At 44.6% G+C, this 22,578-nt stretch overlaps 3 protein-coding genes and 1 long non-coding RNA gene across 9 annotated transcripts; 3 read left to right on the top strand and 1 right to left on the bottom strand.

Moving 5' to 3' along the window:
* Positions 1-223: 223 nt before the first annotated feature.
* On the bottom strand, positions 224-3,414 carry LOC148383249 (uncharacterized). Its single transcript, XR_015853357.1, has 2 exons — positions 3,327-3,414; positions 224-2,332 (listed from the first exon to the last, which is right to left on the bottom strand). It is a non-coding gene; the product is annotated as an uncharacterized LOC148383249 (long non-coding RNA).
* tspan10 (tetraspanin 10) lies at positions 538-3,872 on the top strand. The gene is made up of 3 exons (XM_088357779.1): positions 538-754; positions 1,136-1,701; positions 2,104-3,872. The coding sequence occupies exons 1-3, from the start codon at positions 668-670 to the stop codon at positions 2,390-2,392; spliced, it is 942 nt and encodes a 313-aa protein (XP_088213905.1). The 5' UTR covers positions 538-667; the 3' UTR covers positions 2,393-3,872.
* A 150-nt stretch (positions 3,873-4,022) lies between these two features.
* On the top strand, positions 4,023-6,586 carry ccdc137 (coiled-coil domain containing 137). 2 transcript variants are annotated; one of them, XM_088357777.1, is made up of 6 exons: positions 4,023-4,201; positions 4,398-4,540; positions 4,617-4,842; positions 5,068-5,150; positions 5,625-5,704; positions 5,780-6,586. In XM_088357777.1, exons 1-6 carry the CDS (start codon positions 4,131-4,133, stop codon positions 6,140-6,142), a joined length of 966 nt encoding a protein of 321 aa, XP_088213903.1. In that variant the 5' UTR covers positions 4,023-4,130; the 3' UTR covers positions 6,143-6,586. The 2 variants fall into 2 exon arrangements, with proteins under 2 accessions (XP_088213903.1, XP_088213904.1); XM_088357778.1 differs by having other exon boundaries at positions 4,057-4,206.
* Positions 6,587-6,656: 70 nt separating this feature from the next.
* map2k6 (mitogen-activated protein kinase kinase 6) lies at positions 6,657-14,269 on the top strand. 5 transcript variants are annotated; one of them, XM_088357775.1, is made up of 13 exons: positions 6,657-6,792; positions 6,911-7,034; positions 9,757-9,826; positions 10,056-10,104; positions 10,169-10,282; positions 10,374-10,493; positions 10,565-10,681; positions 11,218-11,269; positions 11,352-11,479; positions 11,574-11,651; positions 12,112-12,251; positions 12,441-12,486; positions 12,844-14,269. In XM_088357775.1, exons 2-13 carry the CDS (start codon positions 7,016-7,018, stop codon positions 12,919-12,921), a joined length of 1,011 nt encoding a protein of 336 aa, XP_088213901.1. In that variant the 5' UTR covers positions 6,657-6,792; positions 6,911-7,015; the 3' UTR covers positions 12,922-14,269. The 5 variants fall into 5 exon arrangements, 4 of the variants coding, with proteins under 4 accessions (XP_088213901.1, XP_088213899.1, XP_088213900.1 ...); XM_088357773.1 differs by adding an exon at positions 7,588-7,696 and having other exon boundaries at positions 6,718-7,034; XR_015853356.1 differs by lacking the exon at positions 12,844-14,269 and adding an exon at positions 7,588-7,696 and having other exon boundaries at positions 6,707-7,034; positions 10,565-10,637.
* Positions 14,270-22,578: the final 8,309 nt, after the last annotated feature.

The raw sequence follows: 22,578 nt of genomic DNA, 5'->3' as shown, positions 1-22,578 counted from the left end.
ATTTGTGTACAAGTAATTAAAAAGTCATGTCATGGCCCATTTAAAACTAAGCAGAGAATTGAGCTCTCAACCTCGAAGGAAAATACGAAAACTCTTGATTTTGGGAACAACTGCACAAGATTGTCCTGGGGGTGCCTCCCTAGCTTAATGTTATCATGTAAGGGGAAATGAAATAGCTTCATGGTGGTGCACCACATGCGACAGACAACAAACATTACAATACTCACAGGCATGTATTCTTTATCCACTACAAAAAAACAACTGATTGTGCGTCTTACTGAGTCAAAGGTAAAAAAAAATCAAACTAACAATTGCAAATCTGTATTCATTTTTTAACATTGTAAATGATCATTTTCATTCTAATTTTAAAAAAAATCTGACACTTTTAAAAACACATTATTTTAAAATCACTATTATAGAAATTCATGGGCAATTTACTGTACATAGTAGATGCACCACAGTACGAGACAAAAAATCTTGCTCAAAGTACTTTCCTCTTGGAATGCAGTGCACACTGTCGAATCCTCTCACTGTGACTCTCACATGATGGAAAAAAGGGCCTGTCTGACAGCTCCCCGTGGCCAAACGCAGCACGGCGACTGCGCCTGAGCTCACACGCTCCCCTGCCAACCACTCAGCCCACGTATGAGAAGATTGTCTTGCAGCGATGGACAGCACCAGGAGATATTTGGGTCTAAGAAAAGTCCCTTGGCCCTGGATGAGGTCGGACGAGTCCAGCCCGCTCATACCAAAGGTAAAAGCTCAAGCTACTGTCTGGTTGTTGTTCGGAACTCAACTTTTCAGAACTTTGTTTCCACTGCTCAATAGCCTACTGTACCGACTCGGCAGGAATGCTAAACTCCAGCCCTATTCGTCATTCTTGTCAGAGGCTAAAGAAAAGGCAGATTTATTATTTATCTGTACACGGGTCACTCCACTGTGTCTGTTCAGAAATCTGTCGCTTAAGGGGTTCCAACACCACCACACCATGCTATTCATTAGCCCGTCTCAGATGCTTTGCATCATTTGTTAGCATTGAGCTAAACAGACTTGTCAAAAGCAAAGCTATGCATTGCTTTTGTTTTTGGTTTTTTACCACCACCGAATATATTCTCCCGCGCCTGTCTTGTCGAAGGGGAACGCAGGATCCCAAGGAACCAGTGAGCTCTACCCAGAGGGCATGAGCGGCGAACACGAGGCCAACTTGAAAGAGATCCGGCTTCGCCGCGCCTTTGCTATTTTCGACTACTTCCTCAAGTACCTCTTGGTTCTGAGCAACCTAACGTTCTCCGTCCTGGGCCTGCTTATTCTCGCCTTGGGCCTGTGGGGCCTCATCAGCAAAGAGTCCTTCGCCCAGGAGAAAATCGGAAGCGTGGGTACTGACCCAATGCTGCCGCTGGTGACGTTGGGCCTCCTGCTGGCGTTGCTCTGCCTAATGGGCTGCGTGGGCGCCTTGCGAGAAAACTCCTTCCTGCTAAAGCTGTTCTCCGGGCTACTGCTGGCCGTCGTCACGGCGCAGGTTTTGGCCGTCATCGTGGTGTACAGTGCGCAACGAGAGATCACCAACCTCCTGCGGTCGGCCGCGCTGGCTGCCATTGCTCGCTACCAGGACGACCCAGATCTGAGGTTCATCGCCGACGAGATCCAGTCCAATCTGCAGTGCTGTGGGGCGGATACTTATCGCGACTGGGAGGTTAACATGTGAGTTGGGTGTGGCGCATTTAAACTCTAAAGATCCTGTCAAGTGAATTCAGATATTTACATATTTACTGTATTTATCAGTAGGCATAACAACGCAGGATTACAGTCGAATGTCAATCATTTCATCAAAAACTAGGCTGTGCTGAAAGAAAGTACTTTCTCTTTGGATATTTTTTGTAGTTTACACCCTTTAATGAAATTAGTCTGCTGCCATCCAGTGGTCGAAAGTGAAATTGCTCCTAACATAAAGAGTTTGACCAAAATGAAGTTATTAACCGTAAAAAAGAAATTGCCAGATAGTGACACTGTGACCTCAGTAACCCGTGATGACATGTCATAGTTGAACCTAACCAACACTGCTTGCATCACAAAGCTTTTCTTTCCAAAATCCTTACCTCACAGATACTACAACTGCTCCGCTCCAGGAGTTCTGGCCTGTGGCGTTCCAGCAACATGTTGTGTTGACCCGCTGGAAAACGGCACCGTGTGGAACTCTCAGTGCGGCCTAGACACCCAAGCGGTGGACGAGTTCAGCGCTCAGAGCCTGATCTTCCTGAGAGGGTGCCTGGGGAACATCTTGTGGTGGTTGGAGCAGCACCGGGGCTTGATCTGGACCGTGGTGCTGGTCCTGCTGGGAGTGCAGATGTTGACTCTGTTTGCCACTGCACGACTTCAACAGAAGATCCACTAGCATAAAGTCTATGCCAACCCACGTGAATTGGAATTACTAATGTGCTGATATTTCCAGGGGGAAATTCTGCAAAAATATTTTTTTTCTTGCATTGAGTGTGCTCATGTTTGGGTCTCTGAAGTGCCTGCTGCTCTCATCCATCAAGTGTGAAATGACACAAGGGAGTCATTTTTGGGTGACCTGCCTATTGTATTTCTGAAAATATGTCTGAACAAACTTTTCAGATTGCAACCACCTTGTATCTCCGCCCATCACTTGGAAGCTGACCAGGCAAAGAGCCACCATTTTGTCCCGAGCGGGACATTTAGTTAGCATTTGGTGACATGCAACATGTTAGTATGGTGGATTCATAGTGAGCACGTCTGCCTCGACTTCTGAAGTTCTTAGCGCAAATGTCCCTGTATTTTTTGTATTATGTTGTGGGTTCTATATGTGTTCCACAAAGTCAAATAGTACTGTGACCAAGAAAAGCTGGTGCATATCAGACTGGATCACACTACAGTAATCCCTCGTTTATTGCGAATAATTGGTTCCAAAAATCACCTGCGATAAGTGAAATCCGCGCAGTACGGTCACCCTCTCATCTGTACTTTTTTTTTTTTACTTGTACATTTTTTGTGTCAATACATTTATATGAAACCATTTAAGTGCATATTTTATTATTAGAACATTAAATTATTGTTTCAAACATTAATAGTATAAATAACATACAGAAAACTTTGTATAAATATTTAAAACATAAATATTTATACGTGTGTGCGTGTAACATGTTAACAAGAAGTACTAACAGGCTAACGAGTTAGCGGAATATGCTAAGTCGCGATCGTGCTAACACACGAAAACGGACCTCTAAAGGAATTTAAACGAACATTTGGGGCAATATTACATTGTCCTAAAGGTTAGACACATTTCTCTTGTTAGGAGACCCACTTACATCATCAATGACTCCTGTACCACTGCAACCAACATATGTACACGAACGTAAAACAGGAAGTGGTATCGCCTGAAAACGGCCATCAAAAGAAATCACCCTACCTCAAATCAAAGCATAGCTGAATTAAATAAATAACATGGAGAATTCTTAACACATACTGTAAATATGTTTTTAGAACAACTTTTATTATTATAATTTTTATAACAAGGTACAAGTGTACATACTGTAAATGTTTTTAGAACTCTTTTATTATTATAACAATTTTTCTATAACAAGGTACAACACTGTAAATATGTATTTAGAACTCTTATTATTACAACAAGTTTTTATAAAAAGGTACAAGTGTACGCACTGCAATTGTGTGAGCACTCCTTGCCTTCTGCTGGCGCGTGGGCAGGTTTTGTGCCATAATTCCTCAATTTAGAAGTTTTATTTTGACTTTTGATTTTTTTTTAATTTGGAAAAAAATCCGCGATGTAGTGAAACCGCGATAAACGAACCGCGATGTAGCGAGGGATTACTGTATTTCAAACTACTTTGCCGTCTAGTGGCTGTCGGCATTTCTTTGGGAGGGATCAAATTCAATATTCTTTTGTATAATTTGGAATAAATCTGTCATTTTGTAAGTAAGTACCTTTTCGACGTGACGAGAACCCCGAAAGAAGAAAAATTTTAAAATTCCTATCGCTCGCTCCTCTGACGTCATAGTTCAAAGGGTAAACGCTACGGAAACTGACTCCACGTGAGAGTAGTGGTTAGGTTAATTTCAGATGTGCTTTTAAATTAATACCGACGTGCATCGACATGGGGACGCGCAAGAGGCGCAATAGTAACAACTGTGGGGAGGTGGCTAACAAAACAGCAAAGCAGCCGAGGTAATGTAAGTTGCTCCATTTGACTGAAGGCGACCGTTAGCCTCAGTGTCTAGCATGCTACTACCTACCCATTTAACATTGCGATTGTGGTTGGATTTTGCGAGAAACGTTGGTCATGAAGATCTAGATAAGCCTCGTTATTTAATGATAAGGAGTACTCAATTTTTCAATTGAAACCAGTCTTTCAATATTTCAGTGCGAAGAAACGGGATGGTAAAGCTAAAAGAGACGCCAACCAAGGGGACCACCTTGAGCACATCCCCTTCAAGCTGCAGGAGATCTTGAAGAGCAAGGAGAGGATGGAAAATAGCTCTTTGACCGCAAAAAAATTACGAGATGGTGAGCACGTTACCCGTTTCAAAGTTCCATGCGTGTGATAATGTATCATTTTCATTCTCTCAATTCTCCACCCCAGTTTTCGTTCTTCATAGGAAACCAGAGAAGTCCACGGTCAGCGACATTGCCATTCCACGTTTCAAGCGAGGGAAGCGGGAAAGTGAGCTTCAGTTCAATCAACGCATGGAGATGGAGTCAAAGCACGTCCTCTTCCTCACCAACAATCAGGTGGAGAGGAAACCCGAGATAAATGAAGACAAACAGGAGAAGCCTGCCAACGGTGGAAAGTCAGACAAAATGAAAGCGTAAGCATTTTCGAACAGTGGCACTGCTACCTTGACTTACAATTTCAGTAGCCACAAAAGTAAAGTAAAAAAATACATGGCGCAATGAAGCTACGACAATACACTTGCACGCGGGCAAGATCACCAGTCACTCATGCAAAACAAATCTGCTCGCAAACATCTTTTTGGAGGCTAGAACGCATAGAAGGCACTTTGATGTTTGTTGCGCGTCACTTGTTGCCGTAGGTACGACAAACTGAAATTACAGAAACGACAGCGGAAAAAGTTGGAGCGACAGGAGGTCCGGATGGAAAAGGAAATGTTCCAAGGTAAATTGCAACTTAAGGGCAATTTAGTATTTTTTTGTTTTGTTTCAGGCCTGATTAATACTTATCTCTTCCTGATATCTGTCTGTTACCTCAACCCAATGATGTTTTCTACAAAGATAGAAAAGGCCGTGTGACTTTTTAACGTATCTTTCTGGAGTGGCCACCAGTAAGTCTCTACTAAAAGTAAGATAAGTGCCAAGATAATGTGCCAAGCCAGCAACAGTCAGTTGTCATGCTAACGAAAGGCATGCTCTGCATTTGGATGAGAAAGATGCACCGCTGGCCTCAATTTTGAGTGATTTCAAGCATGATGTCTTTTTTTTGTTTGTTTGTTTGTTTGTTTGTTTTGACAGAAAATATCAGACTTTTTATGAAAACATCTTTTTAAGTATGGGGACAAAATTTTTTTTTTTTTTTTACCTGAGTGAGACAAAAGTGAGCCAGTAAAAGTTTGCTTTGTTCCCTCCTCCTCAGATGACATTGCTTTTGGCGAGGTTTCAACAGAGCCGCCTTCACTAACCAGCAAACCCAAGAAAGCGCTCATCAAGCCTGGGGTAAAACAAACTCCTCCGATCGACATTGGCGTGTTGCACATCAAGTCCTAACGCCTCAGGTCTGGCTTCTGGAAGGCAGCTAAGGAGCTCCTCCTCAACTCGCTCCTCGGCCACACAGCCACGCCTACGTCCGAGTCATCCATGGCCCGCCAGAGGATGATGGAGGAGGAAAGGCGGCGGGCGGTGCTGGCCTATCGCCAGCTGAAGAAACAGCGGCAGCAGGAGGCCAGCAGCAGGAGGCCAGCACCAGTGGCGCTGCCAAAAGGTCTTGGTCCTGACATTGTCGGCGGGTCGTGGGGCAAGGCAGCAGTTGCCGCGCAACCTGGAGGCAAACGACGATACCGCTCACGAGACAGGCCAGCCCATTTGCCTCCTGGCTTTGTGCCCACCCAACAACCATCAAGGCTGACTTCCCTCTCCAAAGAGGCCACTTTATAGCCAGTCTTGAACAAATGAATCTGCGTTGTTCTCCACTCAAAGTTAATCCTCTGTCAGTTTCTCTTTTCACTAGGTGGAGGTTGTGGCACTTTGCGTTGGAGGAGTCTATTGCAAAAGAAACTCAACAAATTTGTCTTGAAGTGAGGAGCAGCTGCTCACATAGATACAAAATGTTCTAGCTTGTATCTTGGGCCGAATATTCATACGGCGCTCCCTTGAGATAGGAGTACTCCCGACCAATTCGTCAGATCGCAATTTTCATTCTGGGATGTGGAAGTGAATGCGACAACTGAATCAAAGTTTTTTGTCCGTCTTTCTCCAACATAGCAAAACAACCAAGCTGCCTTTGAGTCGTCCATTCTTTCATTGGGAATGCGTATTGAGCATTGCAGGTTGTGTTTTGTGAAAATCTTATCCTTAAAACAAATAAAATAAGAACGTAAAGAGGGCGCGCTATGGCTTTTATAAAAGAAGACTATAACACCCAAGGTGCTTAGCGTCGTAGCAGGAAGTACGTCATCACCCTGCTGCCCCCCTCAGCTGTCAGACTTTGGCCACCCTAAAAGTGCTTTTTTTTTTTTTTTTTTTTATAAGCAAACTTACTCGAAGTGTATAGCCCGCGCTCCCAAGACAAAGCGTGCATCTGCCTGGTAATCGCCCGGCGAACGTTTGCTTTAGCAGCCCGGGACGATCGGGGCGCGCACAGACGGACATTTTTATTTCATTTTTTGCTCATCGTTGCTGCTATTTTTTCCCCTGCACGAGCAGCCTGCGATCCTGAGCGGGCGTACGAGTTCGATGCGGCGAGGGAGGGAGTAGAAAAAGGCAAAAAGTCTTTGTGCTTCCCTTCCCCCTCATCAAAGCAAAGGGGAAATGTCTCTGTCCAAAGGAGGTATGTGTTTTTTTTGTTTTTTTTTTTACCCTCCCTACAACACTCGCATGTTAATTTTTCCCTGAGGAATGCACATATTGCATATATGTCTGCGTAAGTCGTCTTTGTAAGCTAGCCACCTTTTAAGAAATATAAGCACGCCAGATGGAAAGCTGTGCACGGTGCAAGAGGGAGGAAAAGCAAGGAGCGAGTCAGTCAGCACGCCTCGTTGACTATGTATTGTGCAAAGAGTACGTGTTCGCAAACTAGCACCCCGCTGTTGACATGCTACATAACATTTGCAGCTAGCGTTGTGGCTAGGTTCGCTACTCGCGTCTCCATTGTCTTCAAAGTTAACGTCATTTTCCAGAGTGAAAAAAGATACACATTTCATCTTAAAATCAATCCGTAGGAGTGATTAGATTGAAAAAAAAAAAAAGATACAATGGCGACTGCAGGTGTTCGTATTTTTGTCGTCGTGACGTATGACTCATTCGTTGTGATTGATAGCTCCGGTACATCAAAACACGTTTAGCCTCGCCCTCGTATATTTTTACTCTAATTTTCTCTTTAGGGGGAAAAAGCAATGCGACATGTTGTGCCCAACCCTGTGGGAAAAAAAGGACATCAGAAAAATCAAGTAAAGGTGCTTCCTCTGCGTCACGCGCGTGCGCGCACACTCGGTATGACGATGTCAATTTACATTACAAGTTCATCGCTTGTGCTGTTACACAATCATTCTCGCGTTACCATGGTGGGGGAGTACACATACTGTGGCTCCCTTTGGCCTACCGAGGCATGTTTTGACTTGTGCCGCAGCTCTTTTGTTGACAGTCTACTGGACGCAAGCAACTCGCTGCTGCACAGGTTGGCTGCAAAGATGATGATGATTGCAGTCGCTCCTCACCGAATAGTGCTTGCCCCTCCCAAGCTGTTTGTAATTACCTATAGCAAATGTCTAAGCCCCAAATGTACCTCCTACTAGATCCACACTTGCGTGAATATCTCAATATCTTGGATTTCATACACCACAGTACAATAAACACACGCATCAACCCCAAAATGCAATCAAAAAACGCAATCAAGTGCTGATGCTCACAAAACTGTTTACTTTAAACTGTAGTGCATGTTGCGTTACCTTTGAAAATAAATGTCTTACACAGAATCGGATTACATTTGAAACAATTCACCTGGACTGCGGCCTGCATGCACACGGGTAAAGTTAACTTATGTTCCGGACAGACGGGCGGACGTTTCTTGTTATAGTGTTTTACAAACATCAAATGCATTGCCTGTAAAACCTCCAATCTGGCGCCATCCTATTGGCAACGCCTAGCAATGCACCAAGCGTGCGCAATGACGTCATAGCGACCTCTTGTCATGGTGTTTTACAAACATCAAATGCAATGCCTGTAAAACCTCCGATCTGGCGCCGTCCTATTGGCAATGCACCAAGTGTGCGCAATGACAACATAGCCCCCCTCAAAAACTACCCTCGCGGCTGTGTCGCACCGTACTCACACGCTGTCATGTTAGTTTCATCATGGCAGGAAGCACGAGTGGGATCCAAATATTAGGCACACTTGCACGATAGATTTTGCAGAGAAAAAAATGGTGTCGCCTGCCAAATCTGTTCCCCAAATAACTGTGTCGAAGTTGCGGCGCGAGCGCATGCTTTGATCATGCTTTGATGCTGGATGCATTGTCACCGCATTTTTGCAGCGGCATTTGAAAGGACCCCAAAATAGAAACTTTGGTATGCACGTTTGTTTGTTTTCATTCGAACTCAACGAACGCCGGCATGTTTGTCAGGTCAATGCTTACTTCAACCCGCACAGAGGAAGCCCAGTCTATTTTTATCAGTGCACTCTGCGAGGACGGGGCCGCTCTATTTTTGACTCAGGACTCAAATCTGCCTAGAGTTTGGCTGCAGAATCTCGGAAAGACTTGCAACCAACCCACCACCCCCCCGCTCCGACTTGATCGGACCACGGCGGGGTTTGACTGAATCACGCTTCCTCCCGACCTCTGAGGCGTGACTCGCCAAGCGGCAGCAAGAGCCAGTCAAAAGTCTGAAGCGCCCCGCTGCCTTTTTATTTTTTACTGGCAAATGCGAGCGGATAAGTTCTCTGGTGCAAAAGAAGTGTGTTGGAGAAATGAAAAGTCATGTTTCGGGGGCAGGTCAAGAGGGAGACCAAAGCTCTTGCAAAGACCCAAGGAACTCTGCGGTGCAGTCTTGTGCACGCTGCTGCTGAAGGGGAGTCCCAGCTGGGGTGTTGGGGGGGGCAGATCGCCTTTCTGAATGAACTCTTGTCAGAGGCTGCAGAAAGAAATTTGCTGCAGTTGAGTTGACTGCATGGGGCTGCTAAAATCTTGCTCAATTCCCCCATGAAGTAAAGACGCATCATGAGGAAGATGGGTTGCTTTCTCTTTCTCTCCCCCCCCACCATTTGGGTTGCTTCGTCATCAGTCGGCCCTTCTCCTATTGCTTGTTGCTCACCTTAATACCCTCTTGGATAAGACATCCCTGCTGGAATTTGTGTCACCAAATCAAAGTAGCCCTTTGTGTTTGTTTGGTTGGCTTTGGTTTCCACGACACAAGAATGTTGTTAAAGCTCGTGTACAAAATGTCCCCACTCCAACTACAGTGTGATAACGTGCTGTCCGGGTCAGTCGCCCAAAGGGTTTTCTTTTTTGTTTTCTTTTCGAGCAGGCGCAAGTAACGGCTTATTTCATTTCTCAGGGAAGAAGAAGAACCCTGGGCTGAAGCTGGCCAAAGAAGTCTTTGCGCAGCCGCCGCCAGCCGTTGCAGCGTAGGAACATTTCCGTCCATCACCACATCTTCATTTATGCGCCCAGACCGATCCATAATTTGCAAACGTCATTCTCAACACCCTCATTTTACTTGTCTAGAGTACAACTTCTAGCCACTGATTCTGAAATGAGTTTGCGGCCAAAAGCAAGAAAGGAGGCCCTCGCTTTTGGGCGCCACGAGTGCGCGCCGCTCTTTTACTTGCATTGACATGGGATTCCCCCTTGCAGGCCTCCACGAGATCTCGACTCCAAGGCGTGCGTCACCATCGGAGACCAGGTAAGGGTCCGCTCGGCTGCGCCGCCACCGACCTTTGTTCACACGTGACGTGGTGGGCGCCCAGAACTTTGTGGTGAAGGCAGACGACCTGGAGCAGATTGCCGAGCTAGGCCGGGGTGCCTACGGCGTGGTCTACAAGATGAGGCACGTGCCCAGCGACGTGATCATGGCCGTCAAGGTAGACCGCGCTCCGGTCCGGCGCTCCGGTCCGGCGCTCCGGTCTGACTGGCGCGCCGGCCCGGCTCGTCACCGCCGCCTTTCCTCCGCAGAGGATCCGAGCCACCGTCAACACGCTAGAGCAGAAGCGTCTCCTGATGGACCTGGACATCTCCATGCGGACGGTGGACTGCTTCTACACCGTCACCTTCTACGGCGCCCTCTTCAGAGAGGTCGCTGACTTGGCGCGGGGCTCGCTTTGGTCAGCTGGCCTTTACCCGCCCGCCCGGCTTTATCTTCTCAGGGCGACGTTTGGATCTGCATGGAGCTGATGGACACCTCCCTGGATAAGTTCTACAAGAAGGTCATCGAGAAAGGCAAGACCATACCCGAGGATATCCTGGGCAAGATCGCCGTCGCTGTACGTAACGGTGTGTCGTTTGCAGCGGCCGTTAAGCAAGCTCGGCGAGGGCAACGGCGAGAGTTGCAACACGTGCCGCTTCATTGATTCGTGTGGCGAGTGCTTCCCCCCACCCCGCTGCGCTTGCCGCATTTTTTTTGTTTGCTACTGATTTGTGACTTTTGTGCTAGTCCTTATTGGAATCACGCCTTGGCCTTTTTTATAGCATAGCACGTCGGGCCTCCATTGGAAATCTGCTCGGCAGGATTCTGTCTTCCAAATGACAATGTTGACAGAGGTCGGACAACCTCCAATCAGAAAATGACAGATACAGTTATCGCCACCTCAAATTCGATACATCTGGAAACAAGCCTACCGCTTTGAATAGTGGTCCAGGTGACATCTTAACGTGGAATTTGATCGCTAAAATTGTCCAATCGAAGACCCTGGAAGGGTGGGCTCAAACAAGGGCCACACAAAAGAACAGCGTTTTCCTTTGACCCGTCGTCACTCGACGCTTTGCGTCACATGCGCTGACGCGTGATTGTCCCCCCCAGATTGTGATGGCTTTGGAGCACCTGCACAGCAACCTGTCTGTCATCCACAGAGGTAAGCACAGAAAAGAGCGTGCTACAATTTTGGCCACTGACTCTGGTGTAACGCCCTTTGCCAAATGTCTCTGGCTGCCCAGATGTGAAGCCCTCCAATGTTCTCATCAACACCAAGGGCCAAGTGAAAATGTGCGACTTTGGCATCAGCGGCCACCTGGTGGACTCGGTGGCCAAGACCATGGATGCCGGCTGCAAGCCCTACATGGCGGTGAGTCGCCGCCTGACTCCGCTCCCGCACTTGGCCGAGTCCGGGCAGCACGCGCGTGCGTGTTGGATGAAGAAATGCTCGCTTTGTTTTTCAGCCCGAGCGCATCAACCCGGACCTCAACCAGAAAGGATACAGCGTCAAGTCGGACATTTGGAGTCTTGGTATCACAATGGTGAGGCTGCTGCCAATGACAAGCGCCATCCATCCATCCATCCATCCATCCATCCATCCATCCATCCATCCATCCATCCATCCATCCATCCATCCATCCATCCATCCATCCATCCATCCATCCATCCATCCATCCATCCATCCATCCATCCATCCATCCATCCATCCATCCATCCATCCATCCATCCATCCATCCATCCATCCATCCATCCATCCATCCATCCATCCATCCATCCATCCATCCATCCATCCATCCATCCATCCATCCATCCATCCATCCATCCATCCATCCATCCATCCATCCATCCATCCATCCATCCAGCCGCATACATAAATTCACGATTGTTGTTTTTTACTTCCACAATGCACAAGGCCACATGAAAGTTTGGAAATGGTGTCGGAAATGTCGGTCTGGCATTTGAACGGGGGGGGTGTCGACTTTTTCTATCCGTGCTGTACAGATCGAATTGGCCATCCTCAAGTTCCCGTATGAATCGTGGGGCACGCCCTTCCAGCAGCTCAAGCAGGTGGTGGACGAGCCCTCTCCCCAACTGCCTGCCGACCGTTTCTCGCCTAACTTTGTAGACTTCATCTCTAAGTGGTGAGACTCACACTGGCCACCATTGTCACCTATGTGCTTAAATATTCTATTGCATTATTCACTGAGAGATAAAAAAAAAAAAAAAGGTCTTTGCTAAAAGATGTGTGGGGGGGGCGTACACTTTTTGTCCAGCAGGGGTGGACGTTTGTCACGTTATGCACATCAGCCTTCTCTTGTCTCTCTTTACAGCTTAGGGAAGGAGCCCAATAAGAGACCAGCCTATACAGAATTAATGGTGAGTATATTTTTCAGAATGACTTGAATCGTTTCTAGTGAAGGTGACTCGTCAAAAGCAACCCCACGTGTCCTTTCGCTCGTTCTCATCCACACATTTGGAAAGTCAACACTTTTTGCCCCACTTCATGATGACAAAACAATCTATACATTTGTCTAACGCAAACTCAAGGTTCAATAATATTTCAAGTTACTTTGCCACATGTCCTCAAACATTTCCAAAACATGCTGTTCATTGAAGTCTGAAATTGTGCGTAGGTGCAAATGCAGCAATAGATGTAAAAGTTTGGCAAGCGCTGCAATAGAGGGAGGGAGTATAATTTCACTACATGTCATCTTGTTCTTCCTTCCGATGCAGAAGCATCCATTTTTCACCTTGCATGACTCCAAAGACACAGACGTGGCCAGTTTCGTTAAGGTCATCCTGGACGATTGATAGGTGGCGGGGAGCCTCCTGTCCTCGAGTTGGCGCCACCCTTCCGTCGACGCTCCGATGTCCTGCCTTCTTTTTTTGTGTTTGTTTGTTTTTAAAAAAAGAGTCAAATTCAAAATAAAGTGAGTAACCCCTGCCGCCGCCCCGCCGCCACTGGAATGACAGACTCTCACGCAGTCGCACGACTGATGGCAGCACTGGAGCAGGAGTGCGCTCCCCAAAGCAACTGGAGAGGTTTGACTCAAACTAATATGAACTTTTTTGTTTCCGTTTGCACGTACAACCCCTTCAGAGAAGCACACGTTTTTCTTTGACTCTATATTTAATAATTGCAACCTTTCATCGGAAGCTATTTTGACATTATGGGCGTCTCTTCATACTGTACATCATCACGGCAAGCCAAAGGTAACGCCGACGAGTGAGTCGGCGTCTCCCAGCCCGCCCTGTTGCCATGGATACCACCCAGTCTTCTCTGTCCACGTAATTGAGCTCACAACTGCTCCTGTCTGCCAGCAAATTGTGTGTGTGTGCGCGTGCCGTTGTTGGTTTCTTTTTATAACCCGCATTCTGATTTTGGATTGCATTTAAAGGAAAAAATCCCTTTTTCCTTATTCTTCCCCATTTCTGGAGTCTTTGCATATGAGGCACTGGCCAAGTGTGACAAAGAAGCGGGACTGAAGTCTTGTTTCTTTGTTGCCACACAGCGACGTTTGCTTTTCTTTCGGACACCTTATGCCTCGCATGCGCCCTCAGTTTGTAAGGGGGAATAATTTATATGTTAAAGATGTAAAGACTGTCTCGTCTATGAGTTTGTTTTTTAAATGTGACACCGTCAGTAACACTGATGGTGCAGCTGAGTGACAAAACTTTTTTGGTCGTAGTTTGTTTGAATGCAGTGTGACGCACAGCACGGCCGAGTGGTCGGCCGCTTTTGGACCCGCCGCTCTGGTTTCTGCGCTCTTAATTTGCTCGAGAGTCAAGTCGGGCATCGGGAGCATGCCGGGAGCATGCGGTCTCTGCCCCCCCGCCCGCAAGTGTTCGTGGGCTGTTTAACGCTGTCGGGCCCACCTCTGTCAAAAGAAAGTCCAGAGTGCTGATGAGAATCAGAGAAAGCGAGCAACACCGCAAACGAGCTGCTGTTTATTTTCTCCCTTTTCATAAAACAATCATGCAGTCCTTGATGCGTCAAAGCGACTTTTGTTTTTTTTACACGGATCATAATGAGAATGGAACACTTGCTCTACCTCTTCCTCCTTCACTCTCTTTTGCCCACCTCTTTGGTGGGACTGACAAACTTGAACTGTGGAAAGACAAAAAAAAACACAAATAAAGGCTTTATTGTTCCATAGAATGGATGTTTTTATTGAGTTTGTTGGCAGAATTTTGATGAAGTTGCAATATTTGTTATTGTCAATTGAAGTAAATTCTTAGACTTTGCATTACGCTATACTCAGCAGAATTGTAACATCGAATCAGGAAATATTGTAGTCTTTTTTGCCTCTTCATTGAACTACTGAAAGCCCACATTTAACACTTCATTATTCTGTAAAATCGCTCTCCGTGAACATTTCAAAAGTTGCTCCAACTATGTCTTCCCGATACCCGCCCTTACCGGAAAGACGTACGATTTATGGTTTTTTTGTCACTCACACACATTCACACCGTCATATGCGGGAATCAAACTCGCGGTGTCGGCACACATAGCAAGTGTACCCCTACACCACAGGTGTCAAACTCAAGGCCCGGGCGCCAGATACGGCCCGCCACATAATTTTATGTGGCCCGCGAAGACAGATTGTGCATCAAATTCGTGTGTCATTACTAGAATTGCAAATTGTCTTCACTTTGTATATCTTTTTTATAAAATATTTGACTAGTTTTTACTCGTCTGATTTGAAAACGAGTTATTTGTCAGTTTGTTTTGTAGCTTTTACTGTATATAATCTGAGGTGCTCATACATTTATTTGGGTTGACAGTCATAATGGCCCTCCGAAAGAAGCTATGACTACAATGTGGCCGGCGAAAAAAATGAGTTTGACACCGCTGTAGGGCCTACACCATCAGCCATTCCCGTACGATTTACGATTGACATTCAAGTGGAATCAGCTGCTCATCAACGCAAGTGTTTTCCAAACTCTCAGAGGGGCACGCAGAAGGTCTATGGCGGTAGATAGGGGTCAAAAGTTATGCAGTTGAAAAACAAAACGCATACTTGAAAAAAAAAAAACTTGAATCTGAAAATAAACGTGCTGAGCTTAAAACTTGAAGAATAAAGCAATGTATTCAAAATAGAAATACTTGTTGAGTTGAAAGTAGTTTTGCTTCGCTTCGGTACATTTTTTGAATAAACTATTTTCAGGTTTCACCTTAATTTATTTGTCAAGTTTTGAGGTATTTTTCTTCAGTTGCATATTTTATATTTTCAGACTCACATCTCTTTTTTTCAGGTTCAGGTCTTTTTTTTTATTCCAAAAAAATACCAAAGCGAAGCAAAACTATTTTCAACTCGTAAAACATTTCACACAAGTATCTTTATTTTGAATACATTTTTCAAGTTTCAACCCCAACTCGTTTATTTTCAGTTTCAGTACGAGTTTTGTTTTTTCAAGTACAAAACCTTTGCCTCATTCCATAAAGATCCTACTTGTTGCTGACCGCGCGCAAGCACGGACGCACGCACAGACGGACGGACGATCCCTCTGGAACGTTTTGGAATCCGCCACTAGAACAGATGGAACATGTTGGAATTGTTATCAAGTTTGTTTTTAATGGCAAATCAAACGACAAGCAGCCTTTGGGATGGATGAAGGAGACGTTTTGGAGATACATCTCATGTGGACAAGCGGCGCGTCTGGCAAGACTCGAGCGCATTCAGACTCTTCAGTAACGACAAATTGCTTGCGATTGACAAGCAAGTGTACGGTGTTGTGAGCTCGCAGTGTGTGTCGATGACCACCAGACTTAGCTAAGTCGTGCCATTAAGTGTTGATTGTCCAGATGGCCATCATGTTTTCCACCAACATGTTTTGTCCATCAACTGAGCCACTAGGTTGCGCAAGTGTTCTCTCTACTTTACAAAAGGCAGATGGGAAGGGTCAAACGTGGCAACTCTCTCCCCACTGTCTTCGCGTAGCATATTTATGTGGCCGTTACGCAAGCGCACACGTATGTGTTGCGGCTTCGAGTCACGACGAGGGGCAAGTTTTGGCTTTCAAGGGTCTTATTATTCCTCTTCAACTTCTCTCACATTCAGAGCCGCCTTTTCCACATCCACGTACGTCCGTTTCCTCTTTTCGAACACACTAACTCAGTGGTTCTCAAACTTTTTTCAGTGACGTACCCCCTTTGAAATATTTTTTCAGCCAAGTACCCCCTGACCAGCGCAACACATTTCTGGTTGAAAAGAAAGAGGTACAGGATTGTCCCATCATTGTTTGGTTTATTAAAGTTAAACAACTTGTAGCAATGTACCTGACAGACACATTTATGTTTCAAACATTGCATATAGAAACAAAAACGATTAACAGTATACAGTGACCACCAAGAAGGCATAAACCCTTTCAAAACTCAAATACTGTATGCAGAACACTGCCAATTTATATTAATCTTTCTTGTAATAATCTCTTGCAAGGAAATAAAAATATAAACTAAAAATGTGTTCAAAAAAATAAATTAACTTAATTATAAATAAATAATATCTTGTTTACAAAATAAATTGATAACTGGATAATAAATAAATATTTGCTCATAAAAAATAAACAACTTTACCTCTTTTGGGATAAAAAAAGAAACTTTTTTTCCTCTTAAAATTGAATTGTTATGCAGGAATGAGGTACGACAGTGTATGTCCAAGATTGGAGAAGAATGTTCACAGGAAGGTCACATGGAGATAAAACCAGCAGGTGCCAGAGGGAGCCAGCCAAGGACTCGGCCAAAGATGATCGCCAAGTCCGAAAGACGGGATGGAAGACAACAGCCCCCACACACACCGAATCGCCCATAACCAGCACCCACTCCCATGGCGAACTTGCCCCACCCCAAAGACTCATTACCCATCAATCTCAGCCCACAATGCGCAACATAATATAAGCTGATCAAAAAACCTTGAACATTGCCTTTTCTGAATGGAGACTTTCCGCTCTTGAAGGGCCCAGCGCTGTATTGTACTTTCCTGAAAGCAGAGCTGTCTGAACAAGAATTGTGACTGAACTCAACCAACCTGTGTAAGTCTAATTTCTGCTTCAATGTCTTTGCATTTTCCTAAATCTGAAGAAATCAAACGAGCACGCAGTGAGTAAATTGGATAACAGGTGATTGGCAAAGGCTTTTGCCGTGAGGTGCAGATAACGCGCTCCCTAAATTGTGGACAAAATCCAGCAGTCCTGTGTCTGTTAGTTTCTGTTTTATTCTGTTAGTCTCTCTGTCTGTCTTTGTCACTCTCTGTAAGTTCTGTGTCTGTTAGTTTCTGTTCCTCTGCGAGTTGGTCTGTTCGTCTGTCGGTTCCACCTGTCACTCTGCCGTTATGTTAGTTTGTTCCCCTCATGCTCTTCTCCAACACCCCTTTCTCTCAATAAACCTTGGTCCAAGCAGCATTTTGTCGCCCTGCTCCATTCCTGCCCGTGACACAAACACAAACTTTCCTGAAAGCAGAGCTGTCTGAACAAGAAATGTGATTGAACTCAACCAACCTGTGTAAGTCTAATTTCTGCTTCAGTGTCTTAGCATTTTCCTAAATCTGAAGAAATCAAACAAGCACGCAGTGAGTAAATTGGATAAAAGGTGATTGGCAATGGCTTTTGCCGTGAGGCTCAGATAACGCGCTCCCTAAAGTGTGGACAAAATCCAGCAGTTGCATTGAACATTTGATTTTGATTTGACAAGCATTGACTAAGCATTGAACAGTGTTGAAGCTTGAATGAGTCTTTTGTACTCATACTACATTTTAGTGAGAAACATGGAGCTATGGTGAACGTTTTTTGGCTTTAGCTACGAGCAAAGAAACCGCAAAAGAAGCCTTCAGGGCTTTGGCTGATGTAGAAGAGGCTTTTCACATTGTGTCTTGGGATGACTTGAAGTCAGACAATTTCCTCCTAAAGAACTCCGGTGGCTTACCAACATGGCATCCGTGTTTTGTGGTGAGATGCCGCTGGAGATGTGCCGGTGTTGTGCTCGATTTGGTTCCCCCGTGAGATTTTGTTCCCCCTGCCGCGGGAGCGCGCACAGCTTGTTTGGAAAGCGAAAAACCGATGCCGTACGGCGTCGTACGGCGTCAGCACTATGTTGTTTTCAATAAAAACATGAAGAACTCACGTTTGCGTCAGTCAATTTTAATTTTTATAAGGGATTATTGTCATTTGATGTCTTTAAATTCATCCGCGTTCTGCCATTGAAGCGGGGTGCATTCAAAGACCAGTCGTAAAGACGGAACACTCACTCACTTCACCAAAAAGCAAGGATATAATTACGTGAGCTCTTTGCATAAACCTCGATGCAAAGAAACTCCTCCTTTTGGGTACCGTTACATGCTACAAGGAGTATATATTACAAAGGAGACTTTATTCTTAATTGTAATCATCATTCATCCATCCATTTTATTACTCAGGTATTTTCAAAGCAAATTAATATTGTTGCATTTATTAATTTGCTTTAAAATGACAGCGCAATATAATTAAAAGCTGACACTCTAGCAATGTCAAACGTGTTAGTTTAAGAAAAAGCCAAGATTGTGATCAAATCTTTCATAACGACAATGATTTGAGTGAATTGATTTGAATGAATAATTGAGAAGACATTTCAGTTCTGAAGGCTCCTTTTGTCCCAAGCAAAGTGAAAGGTGGTGGGATAAAAATTGTAACAGGAACGCTATAAAAAATGTCAAGCCGTGAATATTTGTGCCCCCCTCCCATTTTGAGAACGGTGAGTCCTGGACATCGACTGGCTTTTTTTCTGTCTTCCTGGGGGTCTGCTCAGGTAGTGTGGCAAATTTGAACAGGTTCCCTCATTCCTGGCCCAAGTTACAGGGGGGGAACAAATCCTCACGGGTGCCCCGTGAGGATATGTTCCCCCCCCTTATTTTGAGAACGGTGAGTCCTAGACTCCAGCTGATTTTTTTCTGTCTTCCTGGGGGTCTGCTCAGGTAGTGTAGCAAATTTGAACAGGTTCCCTCATTCCTGGCCCAAGTTACAGGGGGGGGAACAAATCCTCACGGGTGCCCCGTGAGGATATGTTCCCCCCCCCTTATTTTGAGAACGGTGAGTCCTAGACTCCAGCTGATTTTTTTCTGTCTTCCTGGGGGTCTGCTCAGGTAGTGTGGCAAATTTGAACAGGTTCCCTCATTCCTGGCCCAAGTTACAGGGGGGGAACAAATCCTCACGGGTGCCCCGTGAGGATATGTTCCCCCCCCTTATTTTGAGAACGGTGAGTCCTAGACTCCAGCTGTTTTTTTTCTGTCTTCCTGGGGGTCTGCTCAGGTAGTGTGGCAAATTTGAACAGGTTCCCTCATTCCTGGCCCAAGTTACAGGGGGGGAACAAATCCTCACGGGTGCCCCGTGAGGATATGTTCCCCCCCCTTATTTTGAGAACGGTGAGTCCTAGACTCCAGCTGATTTTTTTCTGTCTTCCTGGGGGTCTGCTCAGGTAGTGTGGCAAATTTGAACAGGTTCCCTCATTCCTGGCCCAAGTTACAGGGGGGGAACAAATCCTCACGGGTGCCCCGTGAGGATATGTTCCCCCCCCTTATTTTGAGAACGGTTAGTCCTAGACTCCAGCTGATTTTGTTCTGTCTTCCTGGGGGTCTGCTCAGGTAGTGTGGCAAATTTGAACAGGTTCCCTCATTCCTGGCCCAAGTTACAGGGGGGGAACAAATCCTCACGGGTGCCCCGTGAGGATATGTTCCCCCCCCTTATTTTGAGAACGGTGAGTCCTAGACTCCAGCTGTTTTTTTTCTGTCTTCCTGGGGGTCTGCTCAGGTAGTGTGGCAAATTTGAACAGGTTCCCTCATTCCTGGCCCAAGTTACAGGGGGGGAACAAATCCTCACGGGTGCCCCGTGAGGATATGTTCCCCCCCCTTATTTTGAGAACGGTGAGTCCTAGACTCCAGCTGTTTTTTTTCTGTCTTCCTGGGGGTCTGCTCAGGTAGTGTGGCAAATTTGAACAGGTTCCCTCATTCCTAGCCCAAGTTACAGGGGGGAAACATATCCTCAGCTGTTTTTTTCTGATGATTTGTGCAGTGATACTGTTATTAATGCACTTTATCAACGTCTTTGGCCTTATTTGGGTCAAACAACTTTGACAACTTCAATAATTTCAATAAAATGTGTAAAGAACAAAATTAATGCCAATTGAGTTATGCCAGTTATAATGTCTTAGTAAAGTTGTTGGTCCACTAATTGGCCCGACAACAATATTAAGATATCTAACTTCTTAACTTCATTGATAATTTTGCAATATATAATTCAATAAACAGTACTAATACAGACAGACCTTGAGTCTGTAGCCCAAGTTACAGGGGGGGAAACATATCCTCACGGGTGCCCTGTGAGAATATGTTCCCCCCCATTTAAAACGGTGTAAATGTAAATAAATGATTAATATTAAGAAATATATTGAATGACACATGCGTTGTAAATTATTGTAAATGTGCTGCATTGTATGATCTTGCTTTTTTCTTTGTTTACCAGATTCAGTGTGACGAGTGTTGGAGGTGGTTCCATCTTTTATGTGTCGGGGAGCCTTCAACCGAAGGCTGTTTTTTGTGTACAGCATGTAAAGAAAATAAATGCTAAATATTTGAACCTTGCTTGAAGACCATTTTGCTTTTTTTTTTATTAATATTTTTTATTTTTGATTTGGTTCCCCCGTGAGATTTTGTTCCCCCTGCCGCGGGAGCGCGCACGCCTTGTTTGGAAAGCGAAAAACCGATGCCGTACGACGTCGTACGGCGTCAGCACTATGTTGTTTTCAATAAAAACATGAAGAATTCACGTTTGCGTCAGTTAATTTTAATTTTTATAAAGGATTATTCTCATTTGATGTCTTTAAATTCATCCGCGTTCTGCCATTGAAGCGGGGTGCATTCAAAGACCAGTCGTACAGACGGAACACTCACTCACTTCACCAAAAAGCAACGATATAATTACGTGAGCTCTTTGCATAAACCTCGATGCAAAGAAACTCCTCCTTTTGGGTACCGTTACATGCTACAAGGAGTATATATTACAAAGGAGACTTTATTCTTAATTGTAATCATCATTCATCCATCCATTTTATTACTCAGGTATTTTCAAAGCGAATTAATATTGTTGCATTTATTAATTTGCTTTAAAATGACAGCGCAATATAATTAAAAGCTGACACTCTAGCAATGTCAAACGTGTTCATTTAAGAAAAAGCCACACACGTTTTGTGATCAAATCTTTCATAACGACAATGATTTGAGTGAATTGATTTGAATGAATAATTGAGAAGAAATTTCAGTTCTGAAGGCTCCTTTTGTCCCAAGCAAAGTGAAAGGTGGTGGGATAAAAATTGTAACAGGAACGCTATAAAAAATGTCAAGGCGTGAATATTTGTGCCCCCTCCCATTTTGAGAACGGTGAGTCCTGGACATCGACTGGCTTTTTTTCTGTCTTCCTGGGGGTCTGCTCAGGTAGTGTGGCAAATTTGAACAGGTTCCCTCATTCCTAGCCCAAGTTACAGGGGGGGAACATATCCTCACGGGGCACCCGTGAGGATATGTTCCCCCCCCCTTATTTTGAGAACGGTGAGTCCTAGACTCCAACTGTTTTTTTTCTGATGATTTGTGCAGTGATACTGTTATTAATGCACTTTATCAATGTCTTTGGCCTTATTTGGGTCAAACAACTTTGTTTCTTTATCATATAACATACATAAAAATAACATTATTATCTATTTGTTTATTTATTTATTTAACATCCAATATTGTAAAGTTATCAGTGCACGTCTGTCAATAATTTCAATAAAATGTGTAAAGAACAAAATTAATGCCAATTGAGTTATGCCAGTTATAATGTCTTAATAAAGTTGTTGGTCCACTAATTGGCCCGACAACAATATTAAGATATTTAACTTCTTAACTTCATTGATAATTTTGCAAGATATAATTCAATAAACAGTACTAATACAGACAGACCTTGAGTCTGTAGCCCAAGTTACAGGGGGGGAACATATCCTCACGGGTGCCCTGTGAGAATATGTTCCCCCCCATTTAAAACGGTGTAAATGTAAATAAATGATTTGTGCACTGATAACTTTACAATATTGGATGTTAAATAAATAAACAAACAAATAGATAATAATGTTTTTTAATAAAGTTTAAAGTCATTATTTTTATGTATGTTATATGATAAAGAAACAAAGTTGTTTGACCCAAATAAGGCCAAAGACATTGATAAAGTGCATTAATAACAGTATCACTGCACAAATCATCAGAAAAAAAACAGTTGGAGTCTAGGACTCACCGTTCTCAAAATGGGGGGGGGGGGGGGGAACATATCCTCACGGGGCACTCGTGAGGATATGTTCCCCCCCTGTAACTTGGGCTAGGAATGAGGGAACCTGTTCAAATTTGCCACACTACCTGAGCAGACCCCCAGGAAGACAGAAAAAAAGCCAGTCGATGTCCAGGACTCACCGTTCTC

The sequence above is a fragment of the Syngnathus floridae genome, chromosome 17 (genome assembly GCF_059516105.1).
Source record: "Syngnathus floridae isolate MCC-2025c chromosome 17, RoL_Sflo_1.0, whole genome shotgun sequence".
NCBI lineage: Eukaryota > Metazoa > Chordata > Actinopteri > Syngnathiformes > Syngnathidae > Syngnathus > Syngnathus floridae.
This window is presented reverse-complemented; position numbering and strand designations above follow the sequence as displayed.

Bases quoted from the DNA above. Each gene is read 5' to 3' on its own strand.
- tspan10 (XM_088357779.1), top strand. From the start codon at position 668: ATGGACAGCACCAGGAGATATTTGGGTCTAAGAAAAGTCCCTTGGCCC. The intron at 755-1,135 runs GTAAAAGCTCAA...GTCTTGTCGAAG, and splicing joins CCAGCCCGCTCATACCAAAG to GGGAACGCAGGATCCCAAGG. The intron at 1,702-2,103 runs GTGAGTTGGGTG...CTTACCTCACAG, and splicing joins CGCGACTGGGAGGTTAACAT to ATACTACAACTGCTCCGCTC.
- ccdc137 (XM_088357777.1), top strand. From the start codon at position 4,131: ATGGGGACGCGCAAGAGGCGCAATAGTAACAACTGTGGGGAGGTGGCT. The intron at 4,202-4,397 runs GTAATGTAAGTT...TCAATATTTCAG, and splicing joins AAAACAGCAAAGCAGCCGAG to TGCGAAGAAACGGGATGGTA. The intron at 5,151-5,624 runs GTAAATTGCAAC...CCTCCTCCTCAG, and splicing joins GGAAAAGGAAATGTTCCAAG to ATGACATTGCTTTTGGCGAG.
- map2k6 (XM_088357773.1), top strand. From the start codon at position 7,600: ATGCGACATGTTGTGCCCAACCCTGTGGGAAAAAAAGGACATCAGAAA. The intron at 10,105-10,168 runs GTAAGGGTCCGC...GTGGGCGCCCAG, and splicing joins GCGTCACCATCGGAGACCAG to AACTTTGTGGTGAAGGCAGA. The intron at 12,487-12,843 runs GTGAGTATATTT...CTTCCGATGCAG, and splicing joins CAGCCTATACAGAATTAATG to AAGCATCCATTTTTCACCTT.